At 64.3% G+C, this 12,194-nt stretch overlaps 2 protein-coding genes across 7 annotated transcripts in view; one reads left to right on the top strand and one right to left on the bottom strand.

Annotated features, from left to right (window-relative positions):
- Window positions 1-9,626, top strand: part of LENG8 (leukocyte receptor cluster member 8) — a 10,946-nt gene extending 1,320 nt beyond the window's left edge. For 2 of the 5 annotated variants that reach the window (XM_021094965.1, XM_021094966.1), the window contains exons 2-15: window positions 637-729; window positions 1,345-1,519; window positions 1,756-1,857; window positions 2,453-2,563; window positions 3,348-3,600; window positions 3,763-3,904; window positions 4,079-4,267; window positions 4,613-4,891; window positions 4,978-5,118; window positions 5,238-5,523; window positions 6,018-6,119; window positions 6,221-6,289; window positions 6,437-6,566; window positions 6,650-9,626. In XM_021094965.1, coding sequence (XP_020950624.1) covers window positions 692-729; window positions 1,345-1,519; window positions 1,756-1,857; window positions 2,453-2,563; window positions 3,348-3,600; window positions 3,763-3,904; window positions 4,079-4,267; window positions 4,613-4,891; window positions 4,978-5,118; window positions 5,238-5,523; window positions 6,018-6,119; window positions 6,221-6,289; window positions 6,437-6,566; window positions 6,650-7,386 — 2,754 coding nt within the window. In that variant the 5' untranslated portion in view covers window positions 637-691 and the 3' untranslated portion in view covers window positions 7,387-9,626. The remainder of the gene's footprint in view (window positions 1-636; window positions 730-1,344; window positions 1,520-1,755; window positions 1,858-2,452; window positions 2,564-3,347; window positions 3,601-3,762; window positions 3,905-4,078; window positions 4,268-4,612; window positions 4,892-4,977; window positions 5,119-5,237; window positions 5,524-6,017; window positions 6,120-6,220; window positions 6,290-6,436; window positions 6,567-6,649) is intronic. The other 3 variants (XM_021094969.1, XM_021094968.1, XM_021094967.1) reach the window with 3 other exon arrangements.
- LENG9 (leukocyte receptor cluster member 9) lies at window positions 9,348-12,194 on the bottom strand. 2 transcript variants are annotated; one of them, XM_013998767.2, is made up of 2 exons: window positions 11,518-12,194; window positions 9,348-11,422 (listed from the first exon to the last, which is right to left on the bottom strand). In XM_013998767.2, the coding sequence occupies exon 2, from the start codon at window positions 11,299-11,301 to the stop codon at window positions 9,703-9,705; it is 1,599 nt and encodes a 532-aa protein (XP_013854221.2). In that variant the 5' UTR covers window positions 11,302-11,422; window positions 11,518-12,194; the 3' UTR covers window positions 9,348-9,702. The 2 variants fall into 2 exon arrangements, with proteins under 2 accessions (XP_013854221.2, XP_003127477.2); XM_003127429.5 differs by having other exon boundaries at window positions 9,348-11,360.

The raw sequence follows: 12,194 nt of genomic DNA, 5'->3' as shown, positions 1-12,194 counted from the left end.
CCGGAAATTAGTCTCTTAAGAGCGTTCTAAGAACTTAATTGTGTTGCTTCCAGGGTTCCTCTCTGGCACCCTCAACTTCTCCCTGCTTCTAGGAATAATTTCCAGAAATCTCCCTTCCCACCCAGGTTTCTTTCTCTGTTCTCCTGTGTTTTCTCCTCTCAAGGCTCCCTCAAATGCTTCCCACCTTACAGACTTCTCAGAAGTCTTTCCAAGGCTCCCAGCTTTCAGGTTCACTTAGATTTTGCTCATTAGTGTGCTTCTTCTCTGAAGCTGTCTTCTTGACTGAGGGTCCCCCACCCCCTACACCGTCTCAGGATTTCCCTTGAACCTTTTCCCCTTTTCATTTGGGCTTCAGATCCTTCTCTTTCTCTTTGGGAAATTCCTTTAGGCTTCCCTGTTTTCAGATCCTTCGTGTTCCACCCAGAGCACTGCAGGGAGTCCAGGGTTTTCCCTGGTGCTGTACCTTTTATTCCACACCCAGAATTCTTTCCAGATTGTTTTACTCCAGCAGCTCTTTCTTTCTCAGACTCTCCTTTTTTCCCTGGCTTCTTGTGAGCCCATCTCCTTCTCTTTCGTACTTGGTGACATGTTTCTTGCTCTTTCTTGAGTCGTCGTCTTTCATTCTCTTTCTTGCAGACAGTGAAAAAGCAGTCTGGCTCCCGAAGTCCACCCCTTACACCCCAGGGTCCAGATGGCGGCCAACGTGGGTGACCAGCGTAGCACAGATTGGTTAGTGGGGCTCAAGGGACAGGCTGGAGGGGAGGGCAGGAGGGAGCAAGACCCAGGGGGTCCTGGATGGGGGAGGAGTGGGGGGGGGACTTTTCTGGGCTTTTGTTTGTCACAGTGCAGTCCTCGTTTTATGAAATTGTGATGATTCATTAAGTGAACTGTGATTAAGGGGCAGTCTCCAGTACTTACGCCTGAGTCATGAGGTTTTTGTTGTTTCATGGCTTTGCCCAAAACAGCATGAGAATCACTTTCTGATACTAGGCAGAATTTGCAGCTTCATAAAACATTTAGATCTACTGGGCACCAGATCCTACATTAAGTTTTGTGGGCACTGGTATTTTTGTGGATTTTTAACAACCGTGTGTACCAGGCACCTGGAAAAGTAGTTTAGGTAGGTCAGCGCGTTTATGGCTTCCAGAAAACTAAGAAGCAGAAACAGGCTGTCAGCATTAAGAAGTGTCACCGGTCACAGATGAGAACACTGAGGCTCCAAGAGGCAGTGAGGGGGAGATCTGAGAGTCGGGCCCTGGTGTTTGCCTGCGTCCATCCTGCCGCTGACCCTGCGTGTGTGGTGGGAGAACAGACTGGACAGTGCTGTCTGTCCCCTCTCTGCAGGTCCTCTCAGTACAGCATGGTGGCCGGGGCAGGCAGAGAGAACGGCATGGAGACCCCCATGCACGAGAACCCGGAGTGGGAGAAGGCCCGCCAGGCCTTGGCCAGCATCAGCAAAGCGGGAGCCGCCGGCAGCTCCGCCAAGGCCAGCAGCAACGGGCCTGTGGCCAGTGCACAAGTGAGAGTCCACAGGGGACCTGGGTACCCTGAGTGTGGTTGGGAATACCCACCCATGGTGTCCTCTGGGGTCACCTGGGCAGGGTGCTCGCTCTGAAGACTCAGGGCCGGGGCTGGAGGAGTCTAGGGCACTTGGCAGTCCAGCCTGAGGAGGGAGAGGTGGTGGCTTGCTAGAGAGACCTGAGCCCATGGGCTCCTGCTGCTAGCAGTGACGCACGTGGTCCTCTGTCTCCACAGTACGTGTCCCAGGCAGAAGCCTCAGCTCTGCAGCAGCAGCAGTACTACCAGTGGTACCAGCAGTACAACTATGCCTACCCGTACAGCTACTACTATCCCATGGTGAGTGCCTGGGCGGCAACCCCTGCTGAGAGCCCCGAGAGACCCGCGCGCAAGGCCCCTGTGTGGCCACCCTCCCCCGACCACACTGCAGGGATGCCTCCCGCTTGGCCCCCTCCTGCCTTGCTCTGCGCCCCTCCTTCCTGAGCTCCCACACTGCCTCCTCCCCGCCCCAGTGGTACCTCCCAGGAACCCTCTCCGCCGACAGGCTTTCTTTAAAGTGGCGGTGGCGTCCCCACCACTCACCTGACCCCCAGCTTCCCCGCTCTGCCGCCTGTGCCCTCTGCTGGCTGTGTCGCGTGTCTGCAGCCGCGTGTTCCTGAGCGGTTGGGGGTGGGGTTTTCACGTTGGTTGCTGAGTGTTGAACGGGGCGGGGCGGCAGTCAGTGAAGAGCTGTTGATTGGAGTGTGGAGGATGGAGTTTTCGTTTTGTTCTGTGGTTTTTAGTGTAAGCGAATGGGGGGCGTTCTGTGGTGGCAGGAGGGGCGAAAGATGAGAGGCGGCTCCCAGAGCATGGGAAGCTGGGAGAGGGATGCGTCTAGATCGCAGCGGAGGGTCTGGGCCTGCCGCTGACCTGTTTCCTCCCGTGTTCTCGGCAGAGCATGTACCAGAGCTATGGCTCCCCCTCCCAGTACGGGATGGCTGGCTCCTATGGCTCAGCCACGCCCCAGCAGCCATCTGCACCCCAGCACCAAGGGACCCTGAACCAGGTAATGCCCCAGGCAGCGCCCTGTCGTGTCCAAGCAGGGGCTCTGGTGGGCTGGCAGTGGGGGCACCTGCCCTGTTTGAACTGCTCCTGCCAAGCATTTCTTGGTCTGGGAATGAGAGGGCCAAGCATGGTCTTTGAAAACAGGGTAGGGTTAGGGCTTGGGCAGGCCAGGGTCTGAGGGGGGTGATGGTGGGAGCTCTTGGTGGTGTGGCAGCCTTTTCGGTGTCTGCCCTCAGTGTGCGTATGTGCTCGCGTGCGCACACACAGTCAGCCTCAGCTCGCGTTTCATGTGCAGCTTGGAGGAGGAGGGGTAGAGCCAGGGAGGTGCAGTTTGAATCCCAGCCACCTTAGGAGGTGGCAAAATTACAGGTCATATGCTCTTCGGGACGTCAGCTGGTGCTGTCACTTTATTACAGGGCTTCCGGGAGTGTGCGTGCCACCCCTGTCTTGACAGGCATGTGATACGGGCTCAGACCATGACCCGAGGGGGAGGCTGGGGTGACTGTGCTACCCAGGCAGCTCTCACTGGAGACAAATGTCCATGACGGTTTAAAGGCCGGCAGCTGCTGCTCAGCAGCGGGGAGCCACGGCCAAGCAGCCCAGTGTCTCCTCCGCTGTGAAAGGGGGGCTGTGATTAGGGTGCGTCCACAGCTTGGGTCACTCCAGCTTCGAGATGCTAAGACATGTGAAGGTCTCGGCACTGAGCGGCCTGCTCAGGAGAACCCCGAGGGCCTGCTGGAGCGCTGCGCCCTGCTCCTGCCCTCAGCGCCCGCTTCCTCCCGCAGCCCCCGGTCCCGGGCATGGATGAAGGCCTGTCCTACCAGGCCCCCCCCCAGCAGCTGCCGACGGCCCAGCCCCCTCAGCCCTCAAACCCGCCGCATGGGGCCCATCCTCTGAGCAGCGGGCCCCAGCCGGGCACAGCCCCCGCCACTCAGCACAGCCAGGCAGGGCCCGCGTCGGGCCAGGCCTATGGGCAGCACACCTACACGGAGCCCGCCAAGCCCAAGAAGGGCCAGCAGCTGTGGAACCGCATGAAACGTGAGTGGCCTGGGGCAGCGCGGGCGGCAGGTGGGCAGCCTGGCGCTGGGGCTTGGGACCTCACGCGGCCGTGTTGGCTGTTCCGGGGCCAGAGCCCTTCTCTGGAGCTCATGCTCCTGTTCCGGGCGAGGGGCCTAACCCCAGCCGTCGCTGCCCTCACAGCAGCCCCTGGGACCGGTGGTCTCAAGTTCAACATTCAGAAACGGCCTTTTGCTGTCACAAGCCAAACCTTCAGCTCCACCGCGGAGGGCCAGCACGGCGGCTTCGGCCCCCAGCCCAACCCCGAGAAAGCCCAGAACCACAGGTGAGGGCCACCCCCTGTCCCGCCCCAGCCCCTGGGGAAGGGGACAGTGGTTCTTCCCACGGGACCACGCTGCGGCTCGGCGTTCATCCCGAGGGCACAGGAGGGGTGGTGGGGGCCGGCTCCGAGCGCTGTCGGGTGCTTCCCCCACCCACATGCACACCCGGCCTCCCCCAGGGGGCACCTGTCTGGGAAGCCTGACGACTGGCCGCAGGACATGAAGGAGTATGTGGAGCGCTGCTTCACGGCCTGCGAGTCGGAGGAGGATAAGGACCGGACCGAGAAGCTGCTCAAGGAGGTGCTGCAGGCCCGGCTCCAGGACGGCTCGGCCTACACCATCGACTGGAGCCGGGAGCCCCTGCCAGGGTGAGTCAGGGCGGGGGCCAGAGGCAGGTGCGGGGAGCCGGGGGCCGCAGCCGGCCTGGGTGCTGGAGGCTGGGAGGCTGGAGCCGAGGCCCCAGGGTTGCCCAGGGATGGGATCCGGGGGGGATGAGAGCTGTGGAGGCTGGGAGGCAAGTCACGCCGCAGCTGAGAGTGCGCTCTAGGCCCAGAAAACCTTGGGTTGCCTCCCATTTCGTCATCACATTAGCTGAGTTGCCGGGGTAAGTGCCTCCTTTCTGAGCTCGTGCGTCCCCAGGGCAGGGGCAGGGGCAGGTGTTGGGGACGTTGAGGGCCCCGGGTTGGTGATGTCCTGCCCTGCTATATCCTCAGGCTGACTCGGGAGCCTGTGGCTGAAAGCCCCAAGAAGAAGCGGTGGGAGGCCCCTAGCAGCCTCCACTCTCCGAGGGGGGCAGGCTCAGCAACCAGGGGCGGGGGTGCCCAGTCCCAGCGAGGGACGCCCGGGGCTGGGGGTGCTGGCCGAGCCCGGGGCAGCAGCTTCGCCAAGTTCGGCAACCGCAATGTCTTCATGAAGGACCACAGCTCCTCCTCCAGCACGGACTCGCGTTCCCGCTCCTCCTCCCGGTCCCCGACCCGCCACTTCCGCCGCAGGTGCCAAGGCTCCCGGGGCTGGGGGGGGCGGGGTCTGGGCATCAGGGGCGCCAGTTCAGGCCTCACCTTTTTGCTCCTCCCTGCAGTGACTCCCACTCGGATTCCGACAGTTCCTACTCAGGGAATGAGTGTCACCCCGTGGGGCGCAGAAACCCTCCCCCTAAGGGCCGGGGAGGCCGGGGGGCCCACATGGACCGGGGCCGAGGCAGGGCGCAGCGTGGGAAGAGGTGAGCCTGGGGGACCAGGGAGGAGGCTGCATCTCGTGGGAGCACTGGCGCGGCCGGGGGCTGAGGCTGGCGGGCGCTGTGCCACCTCCCCCAGCCCAGGACCCCTCGTCCCTCCCCAGGCATGATCTAGCGCCCACCAAGCGCAGCCGCAAGAAGATGGCGGCCCTGGAGTGCGAGGACCCTGAGCGCGAGCTGAAGAAGCAGAAGCGGGCGGCGCGCTTCCAGCACGGCCATTCCCGCCGCCTGCGCCTGGAGCCCCTGGTGCTGCAGATGGGCAGCCTGGAGAACAGCGGGGCCGACCCCGACTGGCAGGAGCTGCAGATCGTGGGCACCTGCCCTGACATCACCAAGCACTACCTGCGTCTCACCTGCGCCCCAGACCCGTCCACTGTGCGCCCCGTGTCCGTAAGTGCCCCCTGGCAGGCAGGCTGGGGCCCAGCGAGGTCAGCAGAGGCGGAGGAGGTGCAGGCAGGCCGGCCTGGGGGAGACCCCAAGCTCTGTGCGGGGTGTGGGGGGCTGTGGCTGACAGGGACTCGAGGGGAACTGGACCCCAGGACTCAGGCTTTGGAGCCACGGCGAGGGCATGTGGCCCTCTCGGGAGGCTTGGCTGGCCTCTGAGCCTTCCTCCTGCGAACAAGGTGGGGAGGGCGATGTCACTTTCCCAGGCCAGGGCCTGTGAGACCCTGGAACATGCACGCCCGGCGTCCCCAGGCCCACACACGGCCACGTGTTGACGTGGAGACCAAGGCCTGGGGCTGTTGATGCGTCTGTTCTGGGTTCTTGTGAGCATCAGGTTTGATGTCGCAGCCCTCCTCTTAGAACGAGTGCATGGAAGGAACTGGAGCAGGTCCTTGTCCTTGTGGCAAAGTCACACAGAGCCTGTGTTCACCTGCTTCCAGGTTTTGAAGAAGTCGCTGTGCATGGTCAAGTCCCACTGGAAGGAGAAGCAGGACTACGCCTTTGCCTGTGAGCAGATGAAGTCCATCCGGCAGGACCTGACGGTGAGGCGGGTGCCGGGAGGGGCCGGAGGCCGCTCGGTGGATTCCCCCCCGTCCCCCCCCCGCCCCCCGCTCGGTTGTGACGGCCGCTGGCCTGCCCTCAGGTGCAAGGTGTGCGAACTGAGTTCACGGTGGAGGTGTACGAGACACATGCCCGCATCGCCTTGGAGAAGGTGAGTGGGCTGGCGCGGCCCGGCTCCCCCGCCCTGCTGGCCTCGTGCTGCTCTGCTCCCCCCTCGCCCCCCACCCCACCACCACGCTGCTTCCCCCCTCGCCCCGTTCCCCCTCACCCCACTGCTCCCCCCCTCGCCCGCCCACAGGGAGACCACGAAGAGTTCAACCAGTGCCAGACGCAGCTCAAGTCCCTGTACGCCGAGAACTTGCCGGGCAACGTGGGCGAGTTCACTGCCTACCGCATCCTCTACTACATCTTCACCAAGAACTCAGGAGGTGAGAGGCACAGTCCGGCAGGTCAGGCGGCCACAGGCCCCCCGAGTCCGGCCCGGCTGACCCCCGCCTTGTTGTGGCCGCAGACATCACCACGGAGCTGGCCTACCTGACGCGGGAACTGAAAGCGGACCCTTGTGTGGCCCACGCCTTGGCACTCCGGGCCGCCTGGGCTCTGGGCAACTACCACCGCTTCTTCCGGCTCTACTCCCACGCGCCCTGTATGTCTGGCTACCTCGTGGACAAGTTTGCAGACCGGGAGCGCAAGGCTGCCCTCAAGGCTATGATCAAAACGTATGTGAAGCCGAGCTTCCCTGCTGTCCCTCTGCTCTGCGGCAGCCGCCGCCCTCGTTCCCCCTCCCTCTCTCCCCTGCTCTGCCCTCAGGGGTCACCAGGCCTCCAGCTCCCCTCCCCGGTCTCGCTCCCCGGGTCACCTTCCCACACTCTGCCGTTCTCGCCAGGCCTCCTGCTCTTCTGCACACCGCCCTCCTCTGTGTCCCTCCCTCCGTCACTCTCTCGCTCAGGGCTCGTGGGTCCCCCTGCTCGCATCACCTGGACCCCAGTTGTCTCCTTGCTCCGGCCTCCCCTCCCGCTTTCCTCTCCGGTCACTGGGCCCTGCTCTCTGGGGACAACCAGCAGAGCTGGCCCTACCCTCGGCAGCTGTGGTCAGAGGGTCAAGGACCCGGTCCCCTTGAGCTCCTCCGAGAGCAGGCGTGACGTGGGGCAAGCTAGGCCCGGACAGCACTCAGCAGGGTGCCCTCCGTTCACCACAAGGGGTGGGCTCACTGTTATGGTGGGAGGGAGGCGCCCCGGGGTAAGGTGATGGCAGCACACAGCGTCCCGCGTCACAGCCCGGGTGCGCCTGGCCTCCCCCAGGGGCCTTGAATGTTGAAGGGAGAGTGGGGCCCAGGCAGTGGAGGGGAAGGAGTGGGGCACAAACAGGGGGTAGGGTGTATGGGACCTGCTTTCCAGCCGAGGACCCAGGAGGGGACCCTGGCTGCCCCGAGTGCTGCTCCCGGGGCCATAGCGGACAGGTTACCATTTCTCCTTGTTTTTCACGCCCTTGGCCTTGTGTTCTTCTTCCTCCCGCCACTGAAGGTGGTGCCACTTCTCCTGGGCAGAGCCGGTTGGGCCTGGGCCAGCTTCGGAGTTGGGGGTGCAGGGTGGGCTGCAGCCTCTCCTATGCCCCCCCGGGAGGGACATCCAGGGTGGCAACAGTGTTTTTAGGCTTGAGGCAAGACTGGTTCAAATACTTTCTGCCAGTTACTGCCCAGGCGACACTGGCCAAGTGGCTTTGTTCTCGGGTCTGTAAAGGTAGGACCGCACAGCTTAGGGAGGTGGGGAGGGAGTTCATGCTGCGGCACCTGGAAGAGCTCATTCCCGGCGCCGGCTGGGCCTCCGACCAGCCAGGTCCCCCAGGGTAGCCGTCAGCCCTGCCGCCCCGTGCCTGTCCCCTGCCCCTCGGTCACAGTGGGCCTTCTTCTGAGGGTCTGCCCAGGCCCCAGCCAGCAGAAGAGCTGGCGGGGCCCTTCCCTCCTAGTCCCTCCTCCCGGTCCCCCCACCCCTGCACAGGTAAGTGAGGGCGAGGGGGGGCGCAGCCGGGGCTGGGGCTCCCAACCCCACCCCGGGCCCCCCCGAGCCCGAGGTGGGGAGGCTGTGGGCTGGTGGTGGGGTCAGCAGGTAACGTGCTGAGGAAACCTTTTGGGTACCTGAATGGGGGGGCACCCACTCCCTGCTCGTGGGGCGCTCCCCAGTCCGCCGCCCGCCTCATCGCATTCTCCTCTTGTCTCCGTAGCTTCCGCCCTGCGCTGCCAGTCTCCTACCTGCAGGCCGAGCTGGCCTTCGAGGGCGAGGCCGCCTGCCGGGCCTTCCTAGAGCCCCTAGGCCTGGCCTACACGGGCCCGGACAACTCCAGCATCGACTGCCGCCTCAGCCTGGCGCAGCTGTCAGCCTTCTGAGCACCAGCGCCGACGGGGGCGGGGGGCAGGGCTGCAGCCCCCCAGCACCGCCTTGGCACATTTTGTTTTTGAGCCATGGACTTGGGTTGTAAATTAATTTGTGGGGATTGGGCTCCAGGACGAGCCACCACCCCTGCCCCCGTTTTCCCACCGGGGAGTCTGTACAGAGATGTTTTCTACATTTTTATTTTTTGCCTCAGAGGGATGGGATGGGATGGGATGGGATTTGGGGGGGCAGCGGAGGGCTGGGGGCAGGGTCTGTGGGCTGCTCTGTGTCCGCCTTGCACCTCCACTAATGCTGTCTCAGTGTTTTTTCTCTCTCTCTCTCGAGCTTGTACTCCGGTACCGACCCGGCACCCTGGCCCATCCCATGCCGGGGGGGCCAGTGGAAGAGGACAGGCCGCTCCGCCCGTGCCCGCCTGCGGCGGGGGCACCAGCACACCAGCCCGCCGCCCGCCGCCCCATCTGCCTCACCACAGACTCTTGTTGCCCAGCCCTCCGGGGCCTCAGTGTTTGGGGCGAGGGGAGCCGCGTAGAGACTGTGCCCTGCCCTCGGCCCCCGACCCCAGAAATGCCAACACCTCTCCACCACCAGATCCACGCCACCATGCTGCACTGAGGACTCCGGAGGCCATCGCGGGACCTGACGGCCGGGCCGCCTCGTCTGCAGTTGTATTGAGTTGTCTCCGTGTCCCCTTCTCCCTCTACCCCCAATGTTTCTCTGGTTTTTTTTTCCCTCCCTCCCCCTCCTCCCCTGCTCCTCCCTTGGTTCAGCACAGGTAAAACGGTTACCCTCCCGCCCTGCCTCATGGATCACCAGCTCACGTCATGTTTCCTCCTCTTTTCTTTTTGTGTGTGTTTATTTAAGTTATTTTTTTTCTTCCTCCCCTTTTCTTTTCCGTCCTCCCTCCCTCTTCTGCCATGTAACTGGAGGATGTGCAATGAGTTTGCGAACAGCTGGACTGTCAGGCTGCTTTTTTTCCAGATGTTCCTCCTCTGCCTCCCCTCCCCTCCTCTCCCCTCCCCTTTCCTTCCTTCACTCTTTCCTTGGAGCACTGAGCGCCATTTGGAAGCTTGAGACCCAAAATTAAAGAGAGAGAGCGAGTGCGGGCGTGCACGCTTGGTTCTTGCCCCTTGCACTAGATCTCCTTGGGCGGATCAGGTCCTGGCCCCTTTTTCTTTCAGGGTTGAGATCCCAGAGGGATCTCAGCCACAGTCTGGTAGGCGGCCCCTGCCCTCCCCACACGGCACAGGCAGAGGTGCCTCAGGGGCTGGCTCCCCAGCTCCTGCCTTGGGCTGAAGCCGGGCTTGGGGAGGCAGACCTGGGAACCCTGGGGCACCTTGAGCAGCGTGAGGTGCGGGTGTAGGCCCCCAAGGGGCTGCACCAGCCTCAGCCCCTCGTCCTCCAGCCTCTGGCTCAGCTCTTGGGCCATGCTATCCAAGGAGGGGGTGGGGGGGGCACAGAGCACGTGGGGGCCCAAGAGCACCAGGTGCCTAAACCTCAACGTTGGAGGGACCTGAAGCCCGGGGGCCGCGAGGGCGCTTCTGAGGGTGTGGACGGCTGCCGCTTCCTCCCCGGGGCCCGCCAGCCTCAGGAGGGCCAGCGTCAGGTGCAGGGCCTGAGAAGGCACTGCGAATGCCGCGCAATTCGGTGCAGCTCGTACCAGTTCCTCCTGGGCCTCGGCCACCCCGGCCTGCAACTCAGGCTCTGACACCATGAGGGCCACAAAGTGCGTGGGGCGGGGCTGGCGAGGGCCCAGGGCCCTGGCCAATCCGCTGTCCGCGGGCCAGACCCCAAGACCCCACTCCACCTGCGTCTTAACGAGGCCTTCCTCCGAAGGCTTTCCGGGGGCTGCCACAAAGGGCAGCTCCTCACTCAACTCTTGCTCCTGGGCTCTCGCTGCTAATTCCCCCTCCAGCGCCAGGCGCCCAGCTTCAGGGCCTCCACCGTCCTGGAGTCCCGTGCAGACTGACTGTACGCGCTTTCCTGTAACAGTGCCAAGATGAGTCACGGCAGCGCCGTCCAGCTTATCTCCCTCCCGGTCCACGTCCCTATCGCGGAGCGCGTCTAAAATTCCATGTGCATTCTTGCCGTCACTTGCGTCCCCGGCCCAGTCTCTGTCGTCGTGCGCGCCCCCGCCGTCGCTCTCACCTCTGCCCCCGTGCGCGTCCTCGCCGCCGTTCGCACACCCAGTCCTGTGCGCGCCCCCGCCGTCGCTCTCGCCTCCGGCCTCGTGAGCGTTCTCGCCGCCGTTCGCACACCCAGTCTCGTGCGCGTCCCCGCCGTCAAGCGCGTCCAGGATGGTGGGCCCGCGGCCCGTCGCCAAGCCGGAGCCAAAGACGAGGTCGGTACGCGAGGCGCGGTCCCACACCAGACTGCCGCGGAAGCGGAAGTAGCGCACCCGGTGCTGCGGTACCGCCAGGACGCCTGGCCCGAGCGCCGCCAGAGGTTCGTCCCAGCAGAAGGAAAGGAAGGGCTCCTCGCGCACACCCAGGAAGCGGTCGATGTAGCCCACGGAGAAGTCGGCCGGGTCGAGGCGCGGGTCCCAGCGGATGCGCTGGATGACGGCCGCAGCCGTGCGCAGCGGCGGCTTCTTGGCCCTGCCCTCGGCTTCAGCCTCGCCTCTAGGCTGCGATGGCGCCGGCGCCCCGGGGTGGGGCTGGCGGCAGCGGGCACCGAAGCGGCAGCGACCTTCCAAGAAAAAGCGGCAGGCCGGCGACGGCGCGGGCTCCGCGACTGCGGCCCCCGCTGGCAGCTCCGACTCTCCGGTCGCCGCCATGGGAGTGGGGTGCTGCTGTCGCGCTCGCCCGGCTCAGGCCGTTCCGACCGGGGTCAGCCCTGGAGGGACAGAGACCAGGCCCCGCTGTGACGTCCCTGGCGAGCTCGGGCTACGCCCGGACCTGAAAAACACACCGCGAGTAGGAAAACCTCCACGACGCGGTCCCGCAGCCCGAGACTTATACCTGTGTCCCCGCCCCCAGCCCAAACAACTTACCGGCACGGCCCCTCCCCCAGCCGAAACACCGTACACGTGCGGCCCCGCCTCTTCTGGGCCTTTCGCGAGCCTTTCGCGAGCGCCTTAGAGAACCCGGCACCGCCTCTAGTTAAAATCTTTCAAGGTGCCGCCCCGCCCTCTCCGGGCCGCAGGCGAGCTTGGCTCCGCCCCCGCCTAATGATTTGCAAGTACCGCCACGCCCCTCCGGACCCTGGCTGGGCTGCGCCCTCCGCTGGACAACCGGACGCCTGCAGGCTCAGACTGAACTTCGTAACCCGGACTTGGGACGCCGCCTTAGCCCTCGGGCTGTTACATCTTGGGGGCGTCCCTTCTCTACGGGGACCACGCCTCTTCCCGGCCACTTTCCCGTAGGCCGCTCCCAGGGTAAAGGGCAGCCCGCCTGGGCGGGCCCACTGGGGATGCGGAGTGAGTCAGTCCAGGCCGGGGGACTGGGTCAGGCAGGCAGCGCTGCGCCGCCAGCTTTGCCGAAACCAACGAGTCTGTGGGAGCCGGCGCAGGTCGGGACTCCGCCCCCGGCTCTCTTAAAGGGGCCGCATTCCACTACACCGGGCCAATCCTTTGCCCTCCACCTGGCTGAGACCAGAACTCCACGTGACACACCCGGCTCATCGCCCCAGCCTGCACCCCCTTCCCATGTGCAAAGTAAAGAGACAAAA

Source organism: Sus scrofa, chromosome 6 (assembly GCF_000003025.6).
Source record: "Sus scrofa isolate TJ Tabasco breed Duroc chromosome 6, Sscrofa11.1, whole genome shotgun sequence".
Taxonomy (NCBI): Eukaryota; Metazoa; Chordata; class Mammalia; order Artiodactyla; family Suidae; genus Sus; species Sus scrofa.
The sequence above is the reverse complement of the archived record's forward strand: the minus strand, read 5'-3'. Positions and strand labels throughout refer to the sequence as shown.